The 26,782-nt window shown below is 36.2% G+C and overlaps 1 protein-coding gene across 22 annotated transcripts in view; it reads left to right on the top strand.

Annotated features, from left to right (window-relative positions):
* The window catches only part of LOC308618329 (uncharacterized protein), a 465,534-nt gene that overhangs the window by 87,932 nt on the left and 350,820 nt on the right, over window positions 1–26,782 (top strand). For 19 of the 22 annotated variants that reach the window (XR_014016000.1, XM_081236021.1, XM_081236020.1 and 16 more), the window contains exon 2: window positions 2,826–2,940. The exons of the other annotated variants lie outside the window; for them this stretch is intronic. Coding sequence is in view for 18 of the 19 variants with exons in the window: in XM_081236021.1 (XP_081092147.1) it covers window positions 2,826–2,940 (115 nt within the window). In the remaining variant the exon portion in view is untranslated. The remainder of the gene's footprint in view (window positions 1–2,825; window positions 2,941–26,782) is intronic. 22 annotated transcript variants of the gene reach the window in all.

The raw sequence follows: 26,782 nt of genomic DNA, 5'->3' as shown, positions 1-26,782 counted from the left end.
GCCCACCCTATTCCATTATGACCTCATCTTAACTAAATTACACCTATGACAACCCTATTTCCAAATAAGATCACATTCCGAGGTACTGGGGATTGGGACTTCAACATGAATTTTAGATTAGGAGCCCACCCTATTCCATTATGACCTCATCTTAACTAAATTACACCTATGACAACCCTATTTCCAAATAAGATCACATTCCGAGGTACTGGGGATTGGGACTTCAACATGAATTTTAGAGGGACATGATTCAACCCATAGTAGGAACCAAGCATATATATATATATTTTTTTTTTTAAAGAAAAGAGGCTCAAGGATTAGGAGAGGAGATTAAAAATGAGTGATCAGTGAGGTAGGGAAAAACAACTAAGAAGATTTTATACTGAAATCAAGGGAGGAAGTGGAGCTTATATTCACCTATTATGGTTAATTGGTCAACATCAGTTTACATCTACCAGGCTATAAGCTCCATGAGAATCAGGATCAACCATTTTGCAACTCTTTTAAAGCTACAGAAGGTATATAATAAATAATGATATAATAATTAGTGAGAAAATTAATCAATGAATGAATCTTCTACCCCCGTGACTTTCAGTTTGTTGCACAGGATGCCTTATTGCTCTGGGGTTCCTAGCTTTATATGCTCTACGAGAGTGTAAGCTCTTTGAGAACAGAGATTGGCCCTTCTGCTCCTCAGTAGTGCTCAGTGTCCAGCACATGCTAGGCACAGAGGAGACTTGCAACAGATACTCACTAATTGATTTCTATTATGCAAATGTATGCTTTTAATACATTAGTTCATAATTTTTTAAAATCTTGATAAATGTATTATTTCTGTCATAAAAGACATTACTCATAATTTGGAAGAGAGTCTTAAAACACCAATTATAATTCTGATACTGAAAAACAAATTCTTCTAGAATTTTAATCTATTCTTTCCAGTTAAAATATTTTTCTATTCTCGATTTTGTACATAGCTTTCTTTGTCTCTCCTTGTGTGTATTTGCATGTGTCTTGTCTCCTTTAATAGATTCTGAGAATTTTAAGGCCAAGAATCATGTCTTTTATGACTTTTTTTTTTTTTTTTTTTTTGCGGTACGCGGGCCTCTCACTGCTGTGGCCTCTCCCATTGTGGAGCACAAGCTCCAGATGCGCAGGCTCAGCGGCCATGGCTCACGGGCCCAGCCGCTCCGTGGCATGTGGGATCTTCCCGGACCGGGGCACGAACCCGTGTCCCCTGCATCAGCAGGCAGACTCTCAACCACTGCACCACCAGGGAAACCCTTTCATGACTTTTTAAGTCCCTTAATGACATATGTAGTTCAGTAGCTCTCTCCCACCTCCCCCCACCACCCCTGCCCCGCTGTTCCCAACTCACATACTTTGGATTTGCAATAATCATCCAACAATGAATTAACAGCCTGATTCCCACACTCACTTCAGAGAAGATTTCCACTCTCATTCCTAACCTTTGGATATCCCCATCTTTATAATCCTCTCTTGTGATTACAGCAACAAATCAACACTTTGTTTAAATCAGGTAAAATCCAAGATGACATCTTCAGGGCCTTGTTGATAAATAATGTTCAGAGAGGCACTCTCCTGATTTAGATCATGTAGTGACTCTGTAATGCATCAGAAACACTGGGGCTTTGGTCTTATTTTTAATCACCTTATTTGGGCCCTGTGATTGAGAGTCAAGTGAGAAATAGAAAAGAGAATTAGGCAGCAAGCCTGCATCACTACTACAACAACTAGCAACAAAAACTCCTTTCATAAGAAGCAATTTGGGAGAATGAAAGGAGGTGGTTGAGGGTAGGAAGTAAATATTTTTCTTTTTAATGAATGTTGTTTTATTTATCAGAATGTGCCCACTGAAAATATTTTGAGGTTTTTGTAACTATAATAATAGATTACAAATTAATGGCTACTTACTTCAAATCCTGGCAAAATAAGTAAAATATCATTGAATGCAGTTGTATAACTAATTGAGCCACACTTTGGATAGAATACCCAATACAGAAATGTCTTTCAATTTGCTATTTGAAGCATCCTTCAAATCCATGGCAACAAGGTTTCACATATTTGCCAAAATTCTCACACTAGACTTTAATTTAGTTCATTGTTGGCAGAGAGAGATAACTATCTTCTTCCAAAAGCAGCTATAAAATTTTCTAGGTGCTTTTCTTAGAAGTCTTTCCTCCATACCACCATGGAAACTAGGGAATGTTTGGCTGTTGAGATTGATTTTTAAACATGACATATACTTGGAAAAAATTTTAATAAGAATTTATAGGAAATAATAATGTAAAATGTTGCAATAGGAGAGAGGAAAAAAAGATTATCATCAACCACAACAAAAAGGAATAGAGTCTCAGTGACCTATTGCAACTATTCCTGTTGAATATCAAGAAGTATAATAGACATGAAATTGGAGTTCCAGAAGGGAAAGAGTGAACAGGAGACCAAAGAATATTTAAAGAAATAACGGTCAAACTTTCCCCAAATTTGATAAAAACATTAACCTACAGATGTAAGAAACTCAGCAAACCCCAAGCAGGACACATAAAAAGAAAGCCACACCAATGCACATCACAATCAAACTGCTAGAAACCAAAGGTTTCAAAAACCTTTGAAAATCATAAAAAATAGGTGGAGGAAAAAAATGCATACAGGGGAATAATGATAAGAACAACACCCTTAAAGTGCTGAAAAAAAATATTGTCAACTCAGATTCTATAGTCACTGAAAACATCCTTCACAAATGAGGGTAAAATAAAGGTTCTTTTTGATAAAGAAAAACTGGCAGAATTTGTTGTCAACAGACCTGTACTACATGAAATACTCAAGGAAGTTCTTCAGGAGGAAAGAAAATAACACCAGATGGAAATTCAGATCTACAGGCAGGAATAATGTGTTTGGGAAATGGTACATCTATGGGTAAGTATAAATGACTATCTATGTTTTTCTTCTTGTGATTTCTTTAATGGACAACTGATGGCCTAAAACAAAAAAAAATTTTTTTCTTATGACATTTACAGTGTAGATACAAGTAAAACTTATGATGTCAGTAGTATAAAGGATGGGAGTAAATGGAATTATACTGTTCAAATGTTCTTACATTTCATGTGAAGTGATAACAATAGTATTCTAAATACACTATGAGAAATAAAGGATACATATCGTAATTCCTAAAGAAACAAGTAAAACAGTAAATAATTCAAAGAAATAGAGCAAAATAAAAGCCAAAAGAGAAAATAAGATGGAACGCTAAAAATTGAAAAACAAAAGCATAAGCAACTTTGATTTCACCTATATCTTTTTTCTAACGCCTCATATCCAATTGTTCAGGGAATCCTGCTGGCTTTAATGTCAAACTATACTCAGAATCTGACTATTTTTTTGCCACCTCCACTGCTTCCAGCCTGGCCTGAACCACTCTCCTCTCTCAGAAAAAGCCACCTAACTGGTGTCGCAGATTCTATCTTCCCTGCAATGAGTCATTCTTAACACAGCAGCCAGAATGATTCCATTAAATACCAAAGTCCTTATAATGGCCTGAAAGGCATGACACGCTCTGGCCTCAAGGTTGTATCTACCCACACCTCCTTTATTTCTCCCCTTTGCTCCCTCTACTCCAGCTACATAGGTCCTTATAGTTCCCACAGCATGCCAGACATGCTATTGTCCAAAGCCTTTGCCCTGACTGTTCTGTCTAAATACAGTTTCTCCAGGTATTTACAAGGCTAACTCCTTACCTCCTTCCACTTCTTGCTCAAATGTCAACCACTCAATAAGACTTACCTTGATCAACCTATTAAAAATCACAAAACAGTCTCAACTATCCTGGTCTCCTAACTCTCCTCTATTGTTTCTTTTCTGTGGTTGTTTCACCTAACACTTTCTAATACATCATGTAGTTCATTTGTTATATTTGTTGTTTCTCTTCACCTAATAAGATAAAGTTCCACAAGTATATGCATCTGTTTCCATTTAAATTTTTTTTTATTTTTTAATACATCTTTATTGGAGTATAATTGCTTCACAATACTGTGTTGTTTCTGTTGCACAACAAAGTGAATCAGCTATATGCATATACATGTCCCCATATCCCCTCCCTCTTGAGCCTCCCTCCCATCCTCCCTATCCCACCCCTCTAGGTCATCACAAAACACCGATTGGAAGAATCAATATTGTGAAAATAACTATACTACCCAAAGCAATCTACAGATTCAGTGCAATCTCTATCAAACTACCAAGGCATTCTTCACAGAATTAGAACAAAAAATTTTCAATTCTTAGAGAAACACAAAAGACACCAAACAGCCAAAGCAATCTTGAGAAAGAAAAATGGAGCTGGAGGAATCAGGCTCCCCGACTTCAAACTATACCACAAAGCTATAGTAATCAAGACAGTATGGTACTGGCACAAAAACAGAAATATAGATCAATGGTACAAGATAGAATGCCCAGAGATAAACCCACATACATATGGACACCTAATTTATGACAAAGGATGCAAGAACATACAATGGAGAAAAGACAGCCTCTTCAATAAGTGGTGCTGGGAAAACTGGACAGCTACATGTAAAAGAATGAAATTAGAACACTGCCTAACACCATACACAGAAATAAACTCAAAATGGATTAAAAACTTAAATCTAAGACCAGATACTATAAAACTCTTAAAGGAAAACATAGGAAAACCCCTCTTTGTCATAATCTATTTGTTTTATGTATCTCAAGCACATAGAGGAGATGCTCAACATATAATTGTTGATCAAATGAATAAATGAATAAGCAAGAGATAGCTTTCTTATTTGTTGAGAATATATGTATGTATTTTCAGTACATAGTATAGTATCTGTACATAGTTCAATAAAATTTTTTGAAATGTGTAAGGTGGATGATCTGAGAACAGAACTCATTCTATGAGAGTTGTGTGTTGGCCCAATATAGAGAGTCACTTTCCTTATTAAATTTCAAATTTAAGTGAGAGAGAAATCTAAAGGTAATATGGAGAACTAAACTGTTTTTCTTACTAATAAGACATATTGCTGATCATGGCTTCTTACTCTGGGCACTGTTTATTAATAATGAACCCCACAAATAGATGAACTTACTCCACCTGTCCCAGGTAGTGCTGTACCATACATGGGTGGACCCCATGCCTGGAAACTTACAGAACCAAAGAAGAGAACAGAATATATGCTCTTTTTGTCCGTTTTCTAAAAAGAAAGAAAAAAATGCTGACCTAAGCATTCCTGGTTTATTCTTCTCAAAATTAGCATTTGAAAAATAATCTCTCCTTCCTTGGGGAAGAAAAAGAAGGGATTATAGAGAAGCCAGGAGTGTTTTATGAATGGGCATCCTCCGTAAGGAAGAAAACAAAAGGAGTGAGGGAGACTAATCTTCCTCATGTCTAGACCATAAACCAGAGTGAATCATCAGTGTGAGGACGGTAATTGATTCTATCATCTTGGACAAACTCACCTAAGGAAGAGAATACAGAGAGGGCAGAGCCTAGGTCAGAGGCTTGGGAAACCATCAGTACTTAGATGGAAGTTTGATGGACTAGATTGTGTACTGTCTCTCCTCCCTCGATTCATATGGTGAAACCCTAACCCCTAATGTGACAGTGTTGGTATAAAGGGCCTTTAGGGAGGTAATTAAGGTTAAAAGAGGTCATAAAAGTGAGACCCTAATATGATGGAATGGTATCTTTACAAGAAGAGGAAGAGACATCAGAGCTTTCTCTCCAAAAATGCACAGAGAAAAGGCTATGTGAGGTCACAGCAAGGAGGCAGCTGTCTGCAAGCCAAGAAGAGAGCTCTTACCACAAGTAGAATTTTCTGGCAACTTGGTCTTGAATTTTTAGCCTCCAGAACTGTGAGAAAATAAATTTCTGTTTTCTGTTGTCTAAGTCACCGAGTCTGTGGTATTTTGTTGTGGCAGCCCGTTCTGACTAAGACAGGATGATAGCAAGCTTACCAGCAGAGGTGAGGGGAGCACAGCAGACAAGGGTGTTGTCACAGAAACTTAGGGCAAAGAGTATTGTCACAAGGAAGGAGCAGTTGACAGTTTCAAATGTGGCTGAGGGGTCAAGTATTAGGAGGACTATGATGTCCACTAATTCAATGATGTGGATGACTTTGCTGTCCCAAGGACTGATGGAACTGGATGTCAGGGTGGAACTGAGACAACAAACATAGACAGCTGCTTCAAGAATTGGCTCTGAAGAATTTAGATGGGCTGGAGGGAAAGGAAAGGGGAAAGGAAGGAAAACACTGGGGAAGATACAATTTGTAGAAGATAAGCAGTCTGACCAGTCTGATCAGAGTCAGGGAAACCTAGTTAAGAGTTAATAGTCACATGGTTTGATAGAATAGGGCCAGATTGACTGTCTTAAAACTCAGATGGAGAGAATTTCATTTGATGTAGAGAGAAATGGATAGACTGAGAAGGTTTTTGACAAGCTAATGTAATGTACAATCATTAACCACTTGTTAGCTAGTAACTGCTGTGAATGATACATAAATGAATATGCAAAGCATACATATATGTATATTTTTATACAATTGAGATAGTACTCTTTTTTTGTAACTTGATTTCAAGTTATTTTCTAATGATGACAAGGAATGCACTCAAATTAGCTTAAATAAGGAAGTATGTATTGCAAGGATTCATGTGCAGTTAGAAAGGGAATGGACTCCCCCAGAAATAGGAGAACAGTAAACAGTTCTGTAAGCCAAATACTCTGGATTGGTTCATTAAATCCCTCTTTTATTGTACTTCTAGAAAAGAAATTAGAAAGCTAAAAAATTCACTCTATACTTTCTTGCAGCCAAAAAGCTCAAATTCTGGATAAGTGGGTTCCACCAATTAGGTTTACCTGCATGCACTTTTGGAGGCAGAAGTGAAGCAGATGCTATCTTTGGCAGCTCTGTCAAATAGGCAGGTTTTCATACATCAGCTTTCCAGTGTCTGTTCTTCAGCTTCCTCTCTGTTTCTGGGCAGATGGAGTTGGGGCATAATTGCCTTATTTCTTCTGGCAGAGCTTCAGCTGTGGCCTCAGAGTCAGTAGCTTCCTAAGTTGGTAGGTTCTGAATCTTGTTGGTAGCCATTCCAGAAAGCTTAGCCTAAACAAGGGATAGGAAAACTTCTATAAAGCACAGAGAGTAAATATTTTAGGCTTTGTGGACCATACTATCTCTGTTGCAATTACTCAACTCTGCTGTACCTTGAAAATAGCCATACGCAATATATAAATAAATTGGCGTGGCTGTGTTCCAATAAAGCTTTATTTATAAAAACAGGTACCAGGGATGGATTTGTTCTGAAGGCTAGTTTGGTACCCTTTGGCCTAAACCCTTCTCTTTAAAGCTTCCCAATGATTTTGTAGCACCTTATTCACTTTGTTAATAACATTTATGCTAAAATAATATGTAGAGTGGTTTCTGGTTCTTGCACTGAACTCTGACTAATAGGCTGTGTATCAGTCAGGAAGGGTTAGATTATACTGCAGTAACAACAGTCCCCAAATCTCCGTGACTTAACAGAGTAAAAGATGATTTCTCATTCACACTAAACATCTAAAGCAGGTCAGCAGGGCATACTCTTCCATGTCTCCTTACTTAAGGTCCTACCACACCCCCTGCAAAGCCTTGCTGGTCTCCATGACATAAAGAAAGAGGAGAACATGGCTAATCACACACTGACTCTTAAAACTTCTGCTTAGAAAAGACATATGTCACTTATGCTCCTATTTGGCTAAAATAAGTCACATGGCTATGCCTAACTTCAAGGACCATGTGAGAGGAAAGAGAAAATCAGAGTATTTTATAAGAGTTTTAATGACTCCTACAAGTTGAATTTCCAGGGAGTGTAATAAGAGGGAAATTCTGGGTTCAACTCAGCCAAAAGGTGTTTGTGGAACATTACACTGTGTTTCACTATCACTAATATTTAACTACATTATAGTTGTTTACCTCATTCATTATATTTGTGTGAATAAGAAATAGGAAGCCTTGGTTTAATCAACCAAACAATAATAGCAGTGACTTTTCCCAGTGTTCTGGGTAGTATGAAGTACTTTTAGAAAGTGCGTGAGTTCTTTGATGCCACTTCCTAGATCGGTTGACCGACATGAGTTCATGGCGCTCTCAACAATGCTTCATTTACAGGAGGAAAGCAGTTTGGAGGCTGAGAAAATAGGATTTAATTTCTGCAGAATTCTTTCTGTAGTGCTTCTCTGTCATCATATTTTTAGCATTGACCTGTGAACATAGCAATAATAATACATTTGATTTGGGGCTCTGAAACCAGACTGACTCAGTTTGAATTCTATCAAGACTCACAGAGGGTCATCAGGTATAATATATTATGTAACCCCATTCACCTCCACTTCTCTTCTACAAAATGGGTTTAATAATAGTTGCTACTTCATAAGTGCACACATGTAAAGCACTCAGAACAGAACCTGATTTATAGTAACAACTGAATGATGTTTCTCCTCCTCTCATCCTCACTCCATGGCAGTATAGTGATGATTACAAGATAAAAGATGTATAAAAAGCATTCTGTTAGCTCTAAAGCACTTCACAAATGTTATTAAGGAACACATTATGAAACCCAGAAAAGCCAATTGATTTGTCCAAGATTAAACTGGTCTCAGAGTCACAGGAGAACTAGAGTTCTTTCTTCCTTTACTCTGTTCGACCCTCCACAGTATTTCAAATTCTTCCAAATGATTGCTTTGCCAGGCAAGATTTGAGTCTTTTTCTTCTGCTTAGCATTGGAATATTTTTATTTAGCTCACTTTCATATTTTCTCCTCTCTGTGGCCTTTTCCTTTTTGTTATGCTCCATCTCCCAAGAGAAGGGGTTCTTTCTGATAACTCTAAGCTAATTCCCGAGACATGTGTATCCTTCCTTCCCATAGCTTCTATGGATTGCTCACAGCTGGGAGGAGAGGTGGTACAGATTCCTGGGAAGAACTGGTGCTACTGTGGGGAGCCTCTGGGGAAGCCCATTTCAACTCTGAGCTGACCAGCTCTCATGCCTGGGGCCACTGTCTAGAGGAGAGTCCACACAGAACCTCTGCCGTGGAGCCCAAATCCCTTTGATGCAGCTCACTTTCCAGAAGACTGTCTGAGGCTAGAGCACTTGGAAAGCCCTTGCTCTTCAGCAGTGTGACAACATTCCCAGTCCTCATGCCACATCACCACATTTGAGCCTTAGTTTTCCAGCACGAACTTAAAAAATAATAAAGCTACTCCCTACATCTGGACCCCGCCTTCCAAAATTCGTGACTGACTCTATGGCTAGTGCCACAGTTCCCGAGCGCATCTCATAATTAAGTACTTACAGCCTGAAAGAGGTATGTAACATTTATTTCCATCCCACCCAAAATATTTGGGCATAGCAGGACAGGCAAAACAAATATTTGTCTAAAAGGAGAGGATGAAATTTGTGGGTGGTTCTGTAATTTCAAGATGTGGTACAAAGGTACTCAGGAGATGAATTGCAAATAAAAGATCAGAGAAGAGTTTCCTGAGTGTCATTTTAAAAGGCTTCATGCTAATAAGAGCCAAATTCATCCTTTGATATTTTCAAGCTTGCTGAGTAAATAACTCATAAATTTCCCGTAAAGATTATATGCATGCTACTGGTGTGCCTCAGAGTCTGACCTATTTTTCAGGTTGACATCAGAGTCACAAAAAGCTGTGCCAGAGTGCCAGCATCCCAGCTAGCTCCTAGGCGTTGTACACACCCCACACATGGAGTGGCTGGGATGGTGTCTGTTTCAGGAGACTAAGATGATAGCCCACCTGAAATCTGCTTAAATGGTACTATTTCTCTTATTTTTCTTTCCTTCAAGTTTATTTTATATCTTTTGTTTTCCTCTAGCCAAGTGAAGAGAAAGACAATGTGTATCATATAATATTCTTGAATATTATCACCTCTCACAAAATATCTTGAAGGTGGGGTATAGAAAAACTTTCATTTAAGGTTTTTTTAATTTAATTTAATTTTAATTTAATTTAATTTTTTTAACATCTTTTTTTTTTTTTTTTTTCTTTTTGCGGTACACGGGCCTCTCACTGTTGTGGCCTCTCCTGTTGCGGAGCACAGGCTCCGGACGCGCAGGCTCAGCGGCCATGGCTCACGGGCCTAGCCACTCCGCGGCATGTGGGATCTTCCCAGACTGGGGCACGAACCCGTGTCCCCTGCATCGGCAGGCGGACTCGCAACCACTGCGCCACCAGGGAAGCCCTTTAACATCTTTATTGGAGTATAATTGCTTTACAACGGTGTGTGAGTTTCTGTTTTATAACAAAGTGAATCAGTTATACATATACATATGTTCCCATATCTCTTCCCTCTTGCATCTCCCTCCCTCCCACCCTCCCTATTCCACCCCTCTAGGTGGTCACAAACCACCTAACTGATCTTCCTGTCAAGGGCTTGAAGTGTAAGAAGTGGCAGGCAGATAATAAATAAGCAGGACTTTAAGAGTGTAATTGTTGTCACAGGGTGAGCTTTCATATCCAAACAATGTTTTTCATCTACTGAGTGGGTGATCATGCAGTGCTAGCTGTGAGCAATACGTGGACATGAGGAGATGGGGGACGTGGAGCTACTGAACAACAGTCATAATAATGCCAACCTCAGTGACAATACACTAAGTGTACCTGGTTTTATTTTTTTGGTGGGAGATTTTACATATTTTGAATATGTACAGTTTTAACTGTGACATTTCCTCAAGGTAGCATTTCATGTGAAGCTCATTAAATGCTTTCTCATAGTAGAAATGTGATGAATGTGGTTACAGTTCTCAGTCCTACTTTCTACATAGATAATAAAACACTGATATTAAACTATAATAAAGAAGGTGATGAAACTAAAGCCACCATTGAATAGTTGTATGACCAAGTCCATGGAAAACAATAGCTTCACAGATGGAAGGTCAAATTATTTTCAACTAAATGCTTCAGTGCAAAGTAGAAGTCTGAAATGAACAGGCCATAATATGTTTTTAGAGAATGTTTGTTTTTTATTTTCAATTTCACAGACACAGTGTCCTGTTTTTAAGGTAGCCAAGCTGGCAATGCAAGCTTTTGGAAAACATAAACTGCTTTAGTCCTCTGCTGGGGTGTTTCCTGGTCATTAGGGCAAGATTATATTTTCTTTGTTTATTTTCTGGAATCTCTTGTTTAAATTTTTTGGCCATGTTATTTAGAAAAGAAATTTTTTCCTCATTTGAAGCTGTAATGGAAATGGTGATTCCTTTGTCTTTTTAAAACATCCAACGTAGGGTCTTCAATTATGAATATGGAGCTTTGTGCACAAGTGGGGCGGTAAGTGGGAAGGGTGGCCCTGCAAGGTACTTCACGAAGAGGAAAAGCCCAGCTTTGGAGTGACTCAGTTCTTCTAGTCTCTGTAACTTCCATTTATCTAATCTTTGAACTGCCTCAGAGGAAGTCCTGTTATCTTTTTTTAGTCTCAAATCCTCTTTGTATCTAAATTCTACTTTTCTCTCCTATTTGGCCCCTTAACCTTGAATCATGGAGATCTTACTTCAGATTCCTGCCTCCATACCCCTTCATTTCTGCTCTCATCATCACCATGCTTTCTGACCATCTCTGCTCTTATTTTGGAATTAAATCTGTGGACAAAGTTCCTAAATTGAAAATGACTTCAGCTTAGGAAGGCCTTTCAGAATTTAACAATAAATGGCATTAGCATGGGCATTACAGTGATTCCTTCTTTCCCAGTGACTCTTCAGTTTTTAAATTATTATTTCCCCTTTACAGATGATAAAAATCAGGTTGAGAGAGTTTGAGTAACTTATTAAAAGTGAGTCAGTTTGTAAGTGGACAAGACTGAATTTCCACAATGCATTATTTCTGAGGATTCACCAGTACACCTAACCTAAAGACCAACTGGGAACTTCAAAAAATAAAGATGCCTGGATCCCGCCCCAGTGCATTCAGAATCTCTGAGCTTTGCAGTTTTTAAAAAACTTCCCTGAAAAGCTTCTTTTTTGTACTTCCCTACAAAGAAAGTGTGATTATCATGGCTGCAGAATATTCAGGTAGCAATATCAATGTCCTGTCATCCACAAGCCTATAGAAGTTATTCCTGTTGCCGTCATCTGCAAATCTTGAAGTCTCCCAGCACTGTTATCTTCAAAGTACTTTAACATGCACAACTTTTGGAACCCTAAACTATCTTCAAAAGATCAGTATTATAAACTCTTCACAAATATATCCCCATTTCTGAGGCTTAAGGAAACCTCAGGAGGAGCCATTGGGCCTCACCACCTGACACCCCTGGAAGTCCAGTGCCAGGCTCCATCACAGGATCACAGGACCAGTACCAGGCTCCATCACAGGATCAGGCTTCAGTTCTTGCCTGTTTGAAACTCCTTCCCCAGGCACTTAAATACCGACAATGGAGGCCATCAGGTCTCACTTCCATCCTTCCTCCATCAGTGTTTCTGAAGAACCCAGGACTCAGCACGAGAATGCATCAGTGACTGATTGGAACGTCTCTCACTTGTAATCCTTCCATTCTGCTATTTATCTTGTTCTTTTTCCTTTTTCCTTATTTCAACATTCAATATTTTTTAAGTGTCTCTGTCGGCTAGGCTCTGGGTATAGTGATGATCCCAACCAACATGGCCTGTTTTCTTAAGGAGATTGCAATTACTACCTGTAAGTAATTCATATTCAGTGTATGCTCCAGCTCTAGTTATCAAAGCTGACTTTGCTGTTATTTTTTTTTTGCCAGAATTATCCTTTATAAAAATATGTGACAAGTAAGGGGTCCCATACTTTTCTTCTTCCTATAATACAAATATGATTTTCCCTGGACATATTCACAAAGAAATGGTTCTGTTAGGAAGAATCTTCCCTGCAGGTAGCAACCTGTGCACCAGCAAAGCAAATAATGGTTATTTAAAAAAATAGTTTTGAAAACTTACCAACAGAATAATTAGACATAGCAAAAAGTTAAACATTGTTTAGTTTAATGAACTTAAGTCCACATGGTTAATGGCTACTATATCTCAAGGGAAGTGCTGTTAGAACTCTTGGTATGTCCTTATTCTTCATTCACCAGGGCTGTCTTGCATCACAGGGTGCTTAGTAATCCTGGCCCTGCCCAATAAAAACCTGTAGTGCTTTCTAGTCATTGTGAAAACAAAAAGTCCCTCTCATGATTCCAGATACCCTAAGAAATAAATAACCACGCTTGATTGAGAATCACTCAATTAATCTATTAAATATTATAAATAAAAAATTTTAATTAGAGAGACTGGCCATCCAGTAGAAGAAGTTTGGCAAAGAGGTGAATACAGTTCTGTTACATTGAGCTAGATATTATAATAATATTTTTTATGCAATTTTGTTGTAACTATGATGTGAATGATGGCCACTAGACGTGTATGTAGTTCAATGTGCACAGTCTTTTTAAAATTTAATTTAATTAATTTATTTATTTGGTTGCACCAGGTCTTAGTTGTGGCACGTGTACTCCTTAGTTGCAGCCAGCGGGCTCCTTAGTTGTGGCATGTGAACTCTTAATTGCAGCATGAATGTGGGATCTAGTTCTCTGACCAGGGATCGAACCCATGCCCCCTGAATTGGGTGCTCGGAGTCCTAACCACTGTGCCACCAGGGAAATCCCTGATAATAGTATTTAAAAGAGAGGTTGCACACCATGTTCATAGCAGCATTATTCACAACAGCCAAGAAATGGAAGCAAGTCAAATATCCATTGATGGATGAAAAATTAGACAAAATGTGGTAAGTGCATACAATAGAATACTACTCAGTCTAAAAAGGAAAGAAATTCTGATATGTGCTACAACATGAATAACATGGTTGAATCTTTAGGACATTATACTAAGTAAGCCAGTCACAAAAAGACCAATACTGTTTAATTCACATATATGAGGTGTCTAAAATGCTCAAATTCATAGAAACAAAAAGTAGAATGATGATTACCAAGAGTTGGGAGTGGGGTAGAACAGGGAGTTGTTTAATGGGTATGGAATTTCAGATTTGCAAGATGAAAAAGTTCTAGTGATATATTTCACAGCATTGTGGATATACTTAACATTATTGAACTGTACACTTAAAGATGCTTGATATTATTTAGAAAAACAAAAACAAAACTGAAACAAAGCAAATAAAAAGGCAAGAAAGGAGATTATTAGGCAAAGCTGTATACAGTCTCACGATCTTTCTCTAAATAAATCTGAGTGTGTGTGTCTGTTATGCATGGCCAATACATGTAAATACTGTTTTTATATTTTATTTTATTCTGATTATAATACATGTATTGCTATTGTATAATATACTGAGGCAGGTTGCATTTTAAAGTAGAATCTTGCTTCCTTGTGTGTATTTCCTTTTTCCTCTTCTCTCCCACTTGTACCTCGAGGGCCATATTCTCTCCTCTAACCATCATGAAAGTAGAAGCAAAGATTCAAAGGAACTATAGACTCAAGTGCTTATAAATATGCCTGCAGGGATTTTTACAGATGTTATATAAGGTCAGTTGTAGATATTATACAAGGCCTGGGCCTAGAGTAGTAGGGTATGTTTAATATTGATTGGCATGGGAAGCAAGAACTGTTTGACCAAGTAGGGTTTTATCTCAAAAATACAAGTTGGAGTCAACATTTGAAAATCAATCAATCAGTGTAATCCACCTAATTATCTAAATAAAAAAGAAAAACTATATGATCTTTCAATAGATGCAGAAAAAGCCTTTAAAAAAATTCACCATCCACTCATGATAAAGAGACGCTCAACAACCTAGGTATAAAAAACAAATTTCTCAACCTGATAAAGGGTATCCTGAAAATTTTACAGCTAATATTATATTTAATGATGAAAGACTGAATGCTTTTCCCCTAGATTAGGAATAAGAATAGTTTTTGGCCTTTTGCACTAAAGCCAAACCTCGCAGCTGTCCCCTTGGCCTGGGGTCCCCAGCAGTGGCTGCCCCCCGCCTGTCGGCCCTGGACTTGTCAGGAGTGTGATGGGCCCCGCTTTGGGGCTACACAGGGCTGTCCTCGATGCACTTTGAGGGATGTTGGGGAGGGGCCGCCCCTGCACGCACTTAACCTGACTGTTTGAGGGCCTGGGTGGACATTTGTATCCTGTTTGCCAAGCTCAGGTGTCTCACATCTGGGCTGAACCAGGAGAGGAGTAAAATGAAAGGTTTGGGATTTTTCCAAAAAAAAAAAAAAAAAAGGAATAAGAATAGTTTGTCCACTCTTATTTCTTCTATTTAACATTTTACTATATGTCATAGCCATTTCAATCAGTCAGGAAGAATTAAAAAATATAGAGATTGTAAAGAAAGAAGGAAAGCCATCTTTATCCACAGAACATATTATCATCTATGTAGAAAATCCTAAGAAACCTACAAGTAAAGTACTTAAAACTAATAGATAATTTTAGCAATGTTGCAGCATGTATTATCTATATACATTAACAAAGAAAAATCAGAAAATGCAATTACATTAACATAAAATATGGAATTCTAAGTTATAAATTTGATAAAGCAGCTTTCCATGACCTATACACTGAAAGCTACAAAATATAGCTGAGAGAAATAAATTAAAATCTAATAAATGGACAGAACACTGTGATCAGGGATTGGAAGATTCAACATTAAGATGACAATTCTCCCCAGTTGACAGTCTTCATCTGTCAGATTCAACAGTCTCCATCAAAATTCTAACAGGCTTTTTTTTTTTTTTTGGTAAGAATGACAAGCTATTTTTCAAATTTATATGGAAATGTGAAAGATACAGAATAGACAAAACAATTTTAAAGAAGAACAGTGTTGGAGGACTTACACCATGTGATTTCAAGATTTATTATTGGTCTTCAGCAAACACAATGTGGTATTAACACAAAGATAGATGTATAAATCAATAGACTAGAATAGAGTCCAGAAATACACACCTATAAGTGCACTGATTTTTGACAAAGGGCTTGAAGCAACTCAGTGGGAAAGAATCATCTTTCAACATATACTGCTGAAATAACTGGATATCCACATGCAAAAAAGTGGACTTAACTCTTACCTCACACTATAAACAAAAATTAGCTCCAGAGGGATAATAGATGCAAATCTAAGAGTTAACACTTTAAAACTTTTAGAAAAAAATGATAGCAAAAAGAAAATCTTAGTGCCCTTAGACAAAGTTTCTTATATAGTACTCCAAAAGGCATGATGTATAAAAGAGAAAAGAAGATGAATTAGACTTCATCAAAACTAAAAACTTTTGTTCTTTATTGTGAATCACTATATTGTACACCTGTACAATCCAAAAATGGGCAGAAGACCTAAACAGCCATTTCTCCAAAGAAGCTATACAGATTGCCAACAAATACATGAAAGGATGTTCAACATCACTAATCATTAGAGAAATGCAAATCAAAACTACAATGAGGGGCTTCCCTGGTGGTGCAGTGGTTGAGAGTCTGCCTGCCGGTGCAGGGGACGTGGGTTCATGCCCTGGTCTGGGAAGATACCACATGCTGCGGAGCGGCTGGGCCCGTGAGCCATGGCCGCTGAGCCTGCGCATGTGGAGCCTGTGCTCCGCAACGGGAGAGGCCACAACAGTGAGAAGCCCACGTACCACAGAAAAAAAAACAACAAACTACAATGAGGTATCACCTCATACCAGTCAGAATGGCCATCATCAAAAAATCTACAAACAGTAAATGCTGGAGAGGGTGTGAACCCTCATGCACTGTTGGTGAAAATGTAAATTGATACAGCCACTATGGAGAACAGTATGGAGGTTCCTTGAAAAACTAAAAATAGAACTACCATATGACCCAGCAATCCCACTACTGGGCATATACCCTGAGAAAACCATAATTTAAAAGAGTCATGTACCACAATGTTCATTACAGTACTGTTTACGATAGCCAGGACATGGAAGTAACCTAAGTGTCCATCGACAGATGAATGGATAAAGAAGATGTGGCACATATATACAATGGAATATTACTCAGCCATAAAAGGAAACGAAATTGAGTTATTTGTAGTGAGGTGGATGGACCTAGAGTCTGTCATACAGAGTGAAGTAAGAAAGAGAAAAACAAATACTGTATGCTAACACATATATAGAGAATCTAAAAAAAAAAAATGGTTCTGATGAACCTAGGGCAGGACGGAATAAATACACAGATGTGGAGAATGGACTTGGGGACACGGGGAGGGGAAGGGTAAGCTGGGGCGAAGTAAGAGAGTAACATTGACATATATACACTACCAAATGTAAAATAGATAGCTAGTGGGAAGCAGCTGCATGGCACAGGGAGATCAGCTCGGTGCTTTGCAACCATCTAGAGGGGTGGGATAAGGAGGGCATGAGGGATACACAAGAGGGAGGGGATATGGGGATATACATATGCATGTAGCTGATTCACTTTGTTATACAGCAGAAACTAACACAACACTATAAAGCAATTATACTCCCATAAAGACGTTTAAAAAAAAGTTAACTATACAAACAGCATAGAGTCCAGTCATTATATTCTTATGTACGTTCCCAAGAGAATGAAGCACGTCTACAAAGTCTTGTACATGGGTGTTCATGCCAACGTTATCATAATAGCCAAAAAGTGGAAACTACCTCAATGTCCATAAACTGATGAATAGATAAGTAAGGTGTGGTATAATCATAGAATTAAATATTCTTCATCAATAAAAAGGAATGAAGTACTAGTACATTCTACAGCATGAAAGAAACTTGAAAATTTTATGCTAAGTGAAGGAAGCCAGTTACAAAAAAACCCACATCTTGTGTAATTCCATTTGTATAAAATGTCCAGAAAAGGCAAATCTATAGAGATGAAAAAGTACATTAGTGGTTTTCTAGGGCTGGGGATGATGAGATGGGGGAATGGAGAATGAGAAGTGATTTAATGGGCATGTTTTTAAAAAGCATGATGAAAATGTTAAAAAAATTACACTAGGGTCATTGTTGCATGACTTGTGAGTAAACTAAAAACTTGGAGTATACTAAAAAAATTGAATAGTACATTTAAAATAGGTGAATTGTATGGTATATAAATTATATATCAATAAAGCTCTTTTAAAAAGTTAAATATACATTGATCCCATGACCCATTCTATCCTATATATTTACCCAAGAGAATGAAAATGTATTTCCAAACAAAGACTTGTATATGAATGATCATAGCAGCATTATTCATGATAGCCCAAACCTGGAAATAACCCAAATGTCCAACAAAAGATGAATGGATAAACAAGACATGGTATATTCATACAATATACTACTTCTCAGAAACAGTAAGAAGCTGTTACTAACACCTACAACAATACAGATGAAAATCAAAATAATTTTTATGAGCACAAAAAGCTAGTCAAATAGAAGATATACTGAATGATTCCATTTATATAAAATTATAGAAAATGCAATCTAGCCAATAGTGACAGAAAACATATCAGTTATTACTGGGTACAAATGTGAGAGGGAGGATGGATTACAAAAGGACATGAGGAAACTTTTAGAGGTGATTGAAACTTTCATTATCTAGATTATCATGATCGTTTTACAGTGTGTACATATGTCAAAACTCATCAACTGTATATTTTAAGTATATGTGTTATGCTAAGTATAAATTCTACTTCATAAAGGTAAATGTATATATATGTATATATATATATATTTAAATATAAAGGTAAAAAACAATATCCTGTTGATTTGTTGATTAGTTCAATAAATAATAATAGAAGTTATTTGACAAAATCTGACATCCATTCCTGATTTTTAAAAAATAAGAATAAATAGAAAAATTCCCCATTATAATAATTATAATGGCACTATGTTTATGTTTATCCGATTGTTTTGTTTTCATCTTAGGCCCAAAGGAGGACTACATCTCCCATCCTTTTGTTGGGTGGAGCTATATGATTAGTCTTAACCAGTGGAATGTGCACAGAAGTGATGTGTGCTATTTTTAGGCCTGGAACCAACTGTTTGCCCACGAGTTCCTATCTTCCCTCAACTCTTGGACAAATGCCAAAGATTCATTTGATGAATCCAAGGCAGAGCCACAAGATGGATGGAACCTGGGTCTCTGAACCCCTTTATGGAAAGATGATCTCCATCCTGGAATGTACTGTAATATGAAAAAGAAATAAGCTTTCATCCTGATAACTCACTGGGAATTTGGAATTTCTTGTTACAGAAGTTAGCCTTCCCTGATTGATATCAGATATCAGATATCAGAAAGTCAAAATGCATAGTAATAAGCTTAGCATAAAATATATATTATTAGTAGTATATTATTATTTAGCATTAATTTTAGAACAATTTACAATGTTATGAGGAATGTAAGGGAAGTCTAAAGTAAATGAAAACATACACAATATTCTTTGATAGCACAACTCAAATTACAAGGTGTAAATTTTCATAAATTAAGCTATAAATTTTTATTAAAAGCTAAGTTCATTTGGAAAAGTAAGTCTGTCCCAATATCCATGAAATTTTTAAAAAGAAAAGTGGGTAGAGGTTGACATGACTCAGTTCTATCAAATATTGAAACTTCTATGAAGCTAGGTGGAAAATATTATATAAGAGAAGAAATATATATCCAGAAAATTAATGAGCATAAATTCAAAAAATTCATATTGAAACTTAACAAGTTACAATAATAGAAATAATCTAATACTAGGAAGAACATTATATCCAGACAAATCAATAGATATAAAGTCCATGAAAAGGACTTGCTTTTAATGATACATGATGGTTGGTGAAATCAATGATGGGAAAAGGGGATCATTAGAGTTAAAAAGCTTCATAATTATTTGAAAAAATATATGGAATTTCTATTTTACTCTTTGCAACAAAATAGTTTAAATTAGCAACAATTAAAAAATTAAACTGTGAAATTTTACGAGAGGTGAAAAAAGTGTATGTTTGAGAAGGACTTGCAGAGAAGACCGCAAAACCCCAAAGCTATAAATGGAAAATATTAAAAAATATTTTCAATTGCATAAATATTTAAAATGTCTGTATGTCATAAATAACTTAAAGTTAAAAGACAAATAAAACTGTGAAAAAAGTTGCAAAAATATGACATAAATATTTTACACACAATTAGCTCATACATATTAAAAAAGAAAATGGTCAAATATATGAGTGGTTAATTGAGAGAAAATAAAAATAAATGGCTGATAAATACAAACTATGTGAAGTCTTGCTCATAATCAAATAAGTGAAAACCAAAACAAAAGATACTTTTACTCTCAGATTGGTAAAGGTTAATTTTCTTATGCTGAGGAAAGTGTGGTAAAACTTAGGCTTTCCTACACTACTGGGAGTAGTGTTAATTTTGCAAAGTTTTAGACGGGAATTTGCAAATCTTTATTTTAGAATATTCATACCCTATAGTCCAGAAAACCTATTCTAGGAAGTTGGTCAAAAAAGAAAATATCACAAAATTATTCTGTGTTGTAAGCATAAGAATGCTTATTGCAACACTATTTTTAATAGCAAAATGCTACCTACAACCTGAATGTCATTTAATATAGTCTCCATTAATCAATTCATTACATTTATCCAATGGAATATTGTACACCTACTACAAAAGGATTAGTTTAAATATAATATTATGAAAAATTAAGAATGAAAACATGGACTTCCACCTTGAGCCGTAATGAAGTGATAGGGAATATATGGTCCCTCCATTCCTTCAACAGTTGGAAAACTGGACAAAGTATATGAAACAATGGTTTTCAGACCACAGTTGGACCGTAGATCACACATAATTTTGATTCCTGAGAGAAGGGAAATAAATGAGGTAGATGAACCCTGAGTTCTTGTTTTCTGTTGGAGGTAATTTTCAGCTTGCAACACTTGGAGATTTTACTGAGTTCAGGAGGCAGATTGTAGTTTGATAAGGTCAACGTGGTTAGAATCTATTGTCAGGGTCTCCATTAAGTTTGGTTGAGTACAAACCTGTACATGCACAGGAAGAAGATTACCCAAGGCTGGGGAAAGAACATCTGGAAGGCAGTAGGCTTAACAATTCTTGGAGTTCACATGGGCTGAGTAGAGTTTGTGATTTCAGCAGCAAAGTGGAAATCTCTTAACATGCAGGGGATTTGGTAGATCCTCAGGAGGCATTGCTTTATACTTGGGCTGAAATATCCTAGACTGTGAGCTACTCTGGACCTGACCTAACCTTAAAAACAAGCCTCAAAGTGGGTACAAATGACTCTAAATAAGTTAACAATATGCAACAATAAAATCAAACACTATAGAAATATAACAACATCCAGGAAAATGTAACATTAACTTTCAAAATGTATATTGTCCAATGAAAAATTACCAGACATGCAAAGAAGCAGGAAAATATGACCTATAATGAGAAAAATCAAGCAACAGATACAGATCCAGAAATAACACAGAAGATGGAAACAGGAGACAAGGGCATCAAAACAGGGATTATAAGTATGCTCCACATGTTCAGGAATGTAGAAGAAAGTTGTAATGTGATGAGGGGAGAAATGGAAAATTTTTAAAAAGACTACAATAGAACTTCTACAGATAAAAAATACAATATTTGAAATGAAAAAAATAGTTTAGATGGTGTACTAGTTTGTTAGGGCTGCCATAACAAAGTGGCTTAAACAAGAGAAATTTATTTAGAAGAGGTAAGAAGTCCAAGATCAAGGTATTGGTAAGGTTGGTTTCATTTTGAGGCCTCTCTCTCTTTGCCTTACAGATAGCAAACTTCTTCTTGTATCTTCACATAGTCTTTCTTCTGTGTCCTAATTTATCTTAAAAGGACACCAGTCATATTGGTTTAGGGCCTACCTCAATGACCACATTTAACTTTTATTTCCTCTTTAAAGACCCTTTCTCCCAATACAGTTGCATTCTGAGGTACTAGGGGTTAGGATTTCACTATATAATTTTCAGTGGAACACAAGTCAGTCCATTACAGATGGGATTAACAAGAGATAAGACACTGTGGAAGAAAAGATCAATGAATTTGAAGACATACCAATAGAAACTATTTAAAATAAAACACCAAGAGGAAAATGATCAAACAAAATGAACACAGAATAGGTGAGCAGTAGGATGAGATAAAGTAGTTTAGCTTATGTGCAGTTGGGTGGGGACATAGAAAAATATCTGAAGAAATAATGGTTAGAAATGTTTGAAATTTGGTGAAAACTATAAACCCACAGATTAAAAATACTCAGTGAATCTGAGTAGGAGAAAAACCACACCAAACATTATAATCAAATTGCTGAAAACAAATAACATAGAGAAAACTTTGAAAGAGACAGAGGAAAAGATTCAATACATTCAGATGAACAAACTACAAATGATTTCTTGTCAGAAATTTGTAAGACAGAAGACAAGGTAGTGACATAATTAAAATTCTGAGTGAAAAAAAATCTGTTAACACAGAATTCTGTACCTGACAAAAGTATCTTTCAAAAATGAAGGAAGAGGAAATACTTTTTTAGACAAATAAAAGCTGAGAGAATTATCAGCAAACTTTCCCCACCATTAACTTCAGGTTTAAAAAATTATACCAGATGGAAACTTGGATTGATGTATTAGAATGAAGAATACTGAATGTATGTGGGCACATATAAAAGGTATTTTTCTCATTTTTAATTTCTTTGACAGTTGATTATTTTAAATGAAAATAATAAAACTATAACATACGAAGAAATGTATGACAAGAGTAAAAAGGACAGGATGAGAGAAATATACTTGATGTGGCCTAATAATATTTGGTGTAGACTATGAAAAATTAAAGCTATATACTAGAACCACTAGAAACATAAAACAAAGAAGTATATTAATAAGCCAAATGGTAGAGATAAAAAAATTAAAGTGTATATTTCTTTTGGACAAATACTATTTTGAGAGTTTCTGAAGATATTAACTGTGATTATATTTTGAGTAATAAACTCTGGGTGGAGAAAGAAATATTTTTTGCATTTCATTATATACAGTTTTTTGGTAGTATTTGAATATTCTTCAATAGTGAATGTATTAGTTTTAAATTTATTTATTTATTTATTTATGGTAGTCATTAGCTAGACTTACGAGCCATTTTGTTTTCTTTATGCTTTTCTGACTTAAAAACTAATAATTGTCATTGTTAAAGAAATACACATTAAAATAATTATCCGCATCCTACATTTTGACATAATAGTATAATGAAGGCATAATTATAATCCTACTTCAAATGTTAAAATTCTATTCCATTATGAATAAATTTACTTGAATAAATCTTCACTCTATATGCATATGTTGATCTTCTACATATTTCTTTTTTTAAATTAAATATCCAAAGGAACATAAGATAAAAGATCACATGTGTAATTTAACTGGGTAACAAAATATTATTTGTTGATAAAACACAATAAAATTAAGTTTGAATTAAACAAAGTCTACTGAATTACACATGAAATATTCACTTACAATTTTGAAGCCACTACTTCCTGGGAAAGCACATGTTTTGAGATGACCACCATGAAGTTTTCCAAGAAATGTGTAATAAACAAGAATCTCTTTTATTCCAGCTTTCGTTAGGTAAGGGAAATGCCACAATGGGGATTCTAGAATCTAAATGCCACTCTAATGGAAAGAATATTGTTTTGGGCATATTTCCTGCCTTGATACCACATCTAATTTTGATAAATGCTTATCTTTTGTACAAGACCTAAATATATAATACAAAGAGACAGTACCTGATTTGATATAGTACCTTACAATAACCAAGTTTTTATGATGGTCTTATTGGATCATATGGTTGCAAATGGAAATAAGTATGTGAAATAGACCAAAGAAAGTATAGGAACTTCCCTGGTGGCGCAGTGGTTGAGAGTCTGCCTGCCAGTCGGGGGACACGAGTTCGAGCTCTGGTCCGGGAAGATCCTACATGCTGTGGAGTAACTAAGCCCATGCACCACAACTACTGAGCCTGCACTCTAGAGCCAGCAAGCCACAACTACTGAGCCCCTGTGCCACAACTACTGAAGCCCGCGTACCCTAGAGCCCGTGATCTAGGGCTCTAGAGCACAAAGAGAAGCCACAACAATGAGAAGCCCGTGCACTGCAACGAAGAGGAGCCCCCTCTCACCACAACTAGAGAGGAAGCCCATGCACAGCAACGAAGTCCCAACGCAGCCAAAAATAAATAAATAAATTTATAAAAAATAATAGACCAAAGTATAAATGCTACATCATTATAAGTAGAATTATAAAGCACATAGCAACCTTAATATTTACCTTTGCACAGAAAATAAAGATACATTTTTGTCATTCTTTAGTTTACCCCTTCTTCATGAGAGTGCTTAGAGACGTATGAATGTTACAATGGACAATTGATGTGTAGGTCTGTTTCTGGATCTCCTTCCCCAATAAAGTCCTGAGGGGAGAAAGTTGAAAAGAACAGAGTGTAGAGTAAGTACTGAGCTGACTGATTTTCCTGAGTACAGAACCTCTTCTAGCAGGAATTTCATATTGTGGTCTTAAATGCTTCCTCCTGAAACACAAGAGAAGCTTATAAATTGAGGGAGTGGGGAGAATAGGGCTGAAGGGACCAGAACAAATCTTCTTTTTATGTCTTCTGCAGATATATCTTCCAAGTGTAATATGTTCTATTTGCCCATTCATTTGTTAATTTAATTATAAGACATTAATGAAATAGTTAAAGTAATGAAAGACTTCGTACATTAGGAAGTCTGAACTTCATTTCACAGGCAATAGGTAGCCACCAGTATGTTTTAAGAAGAAGAACTACATGGTCAAATTTGTTTTCTGGAAAGATTCCTCTGATAGCGGAGTGGAGGTTTGATTGGGAAAAGGTCACTTTAAACAAAGAGAAATGTAATAAGAGAATGTTGCAGTGTTCTAGTGAAAAATATTTAGCCCTAGGCAGTACCAGTAGAGGTAGAAGTAAGTGAATTCAGGGATATTTTGGAGGTTAAAGCAATAGGAAATTTGGAAGGTGGGTAGAGTAGGGAGGGTGGATGTAAAACAGGGAGGGCCAATGGTCAATTTTAGTCTGGGGAAATGGGAGACCAGATGGATGATGAGCCTTTCCTGAGATAGTAAAGATGACTAAGAGAGAAGATTTGGGGACAGAGAGAGGATTAATTTACCCTTAAACATGTATACATATACATATTTGAGAAATCTATAGGATATATGGAAAATCTAATGTACAGTTATGAGCCAAGATCATTCATTTTAAATAGCATTGGCTATTTTTCTCTGATTTTAAAAGCAGTGTATGTTCTTTGTAGGTAGTTTGGGGAAAAATAAGGAGAAAGGAGAAAATAACATTCATCCATAAATTGTCCATTCTGACATGACACCTCCTGTGGCTAATGTTTTAAAGTATTTTTCTTCTGTTGATTTTCTTTCTTCACACAATTGGGAAATACTTTTGTTTCTTGATTTTTAATGACAACTTCCCATGTAATTAAACATTCTTCCAAACATGTTATTTTAAAATATTTTATTAATTACATACAGTAGAAGTCACTCATTCTGATATATAGTTCTGTGAGCTTTGATAAGTGCATAGAGTTGTACAACCACCACCATAATCAAGATACAGAGCAGTTCCCTCACAACCCCCAGCAAATTCCCTTATACTTCTCCTTTGTGGTTAATCCTTCCACCAGCCCCCAAACTGGCAGTCACTAATTTATCACTAACCAGTAATTATCATTTTGTCCTTTTCCATAATATCATACAATGGCATCATCTAAGAGTTACCCATGTTGTTGCCTCTTTATCACTGATTAGCATTTTATTAAATGAATGCACCAGAGATGGCTCATCCATATATGGACTGAAGGACATCTGAGTTGCTTCCAGTTTTCAGCAATTACGAACAAAGATGCTAAAACATTCATATAGGTTTTTGTGTGAACATAATTTTCATTTCCTTTGGATAAATACCTAAGTGTGGGATGGCTGGATCATTAATATTTAGATATATAACAAACTGGCAAGTTGTTTTCCAAAGTGGCCATACTCTTTTTCATTCTCACAAGCAAGGTATGAGTGTTCAGGTTGTTGTCCATCCTCATCAGCACTTGACAGTAACAGTATTTTAAGACCATTTTAATAGGCGTGTAATGTATCATTGTGGTTTTAATATGTATATCCTTGATGAGTAATGATGTTGAGCATTTTGTCATGTGCTTATTTGGATCCATATTCTTTGGTGAAGTGTCTATTCAAGACTCTATCCCATTTTTTAAATGGGGTTGTCTGTTTTCTTATTATCAAGTTTTCAGAATTCTTTAGATATCCTGGGTCAAGTCCTTCGTCAAATATGTGATTGGCAAATATTTTCTCCCAGTATGTGGCTTGTTTTTCATTCTCTTAACAGGGTAAAGTTTATATTTTGATAAGGTCAATTTATAACTTTTTTCTTTTATGGGTTGTGCTTTTGGTGTATCTAAAATTCCTTTGTCAAACCCACAGGACAGAGTTTTTCTCTTGCACTTTCTTCTATGTTTTATAGTTTTAGCTTTCATATATAGGTCTATGTGTTTGAGTTAATTTTTATATAAGGTGTGAGGAATGTATTGGGTTCATTATTTTGCATATGTGTATTTAATTGTTCTACCACCATATGTACAATAGGCTATCATTTCTCCATCAAATCAGCTTTGCACTTCTGTCAAAGTCAATTGCCCATAGGCGTATGGGCCTATTACTG

Source organism: Mesoplodon bidens (assembly GCF_964165515.1).
Source record: "Mesoplodon bidens genome assembly, chromosome: 5".
Taxonomy (NCBI): Eukaryota; Metazoa; Chordata; class Mammalia; order Artiodactyla; family Ziphiidae; genus Mesoplodon; species Mesoplodon bidens.
This window is presented reverse-complemented; position numbering and strand designations above follow the sequence as displayed.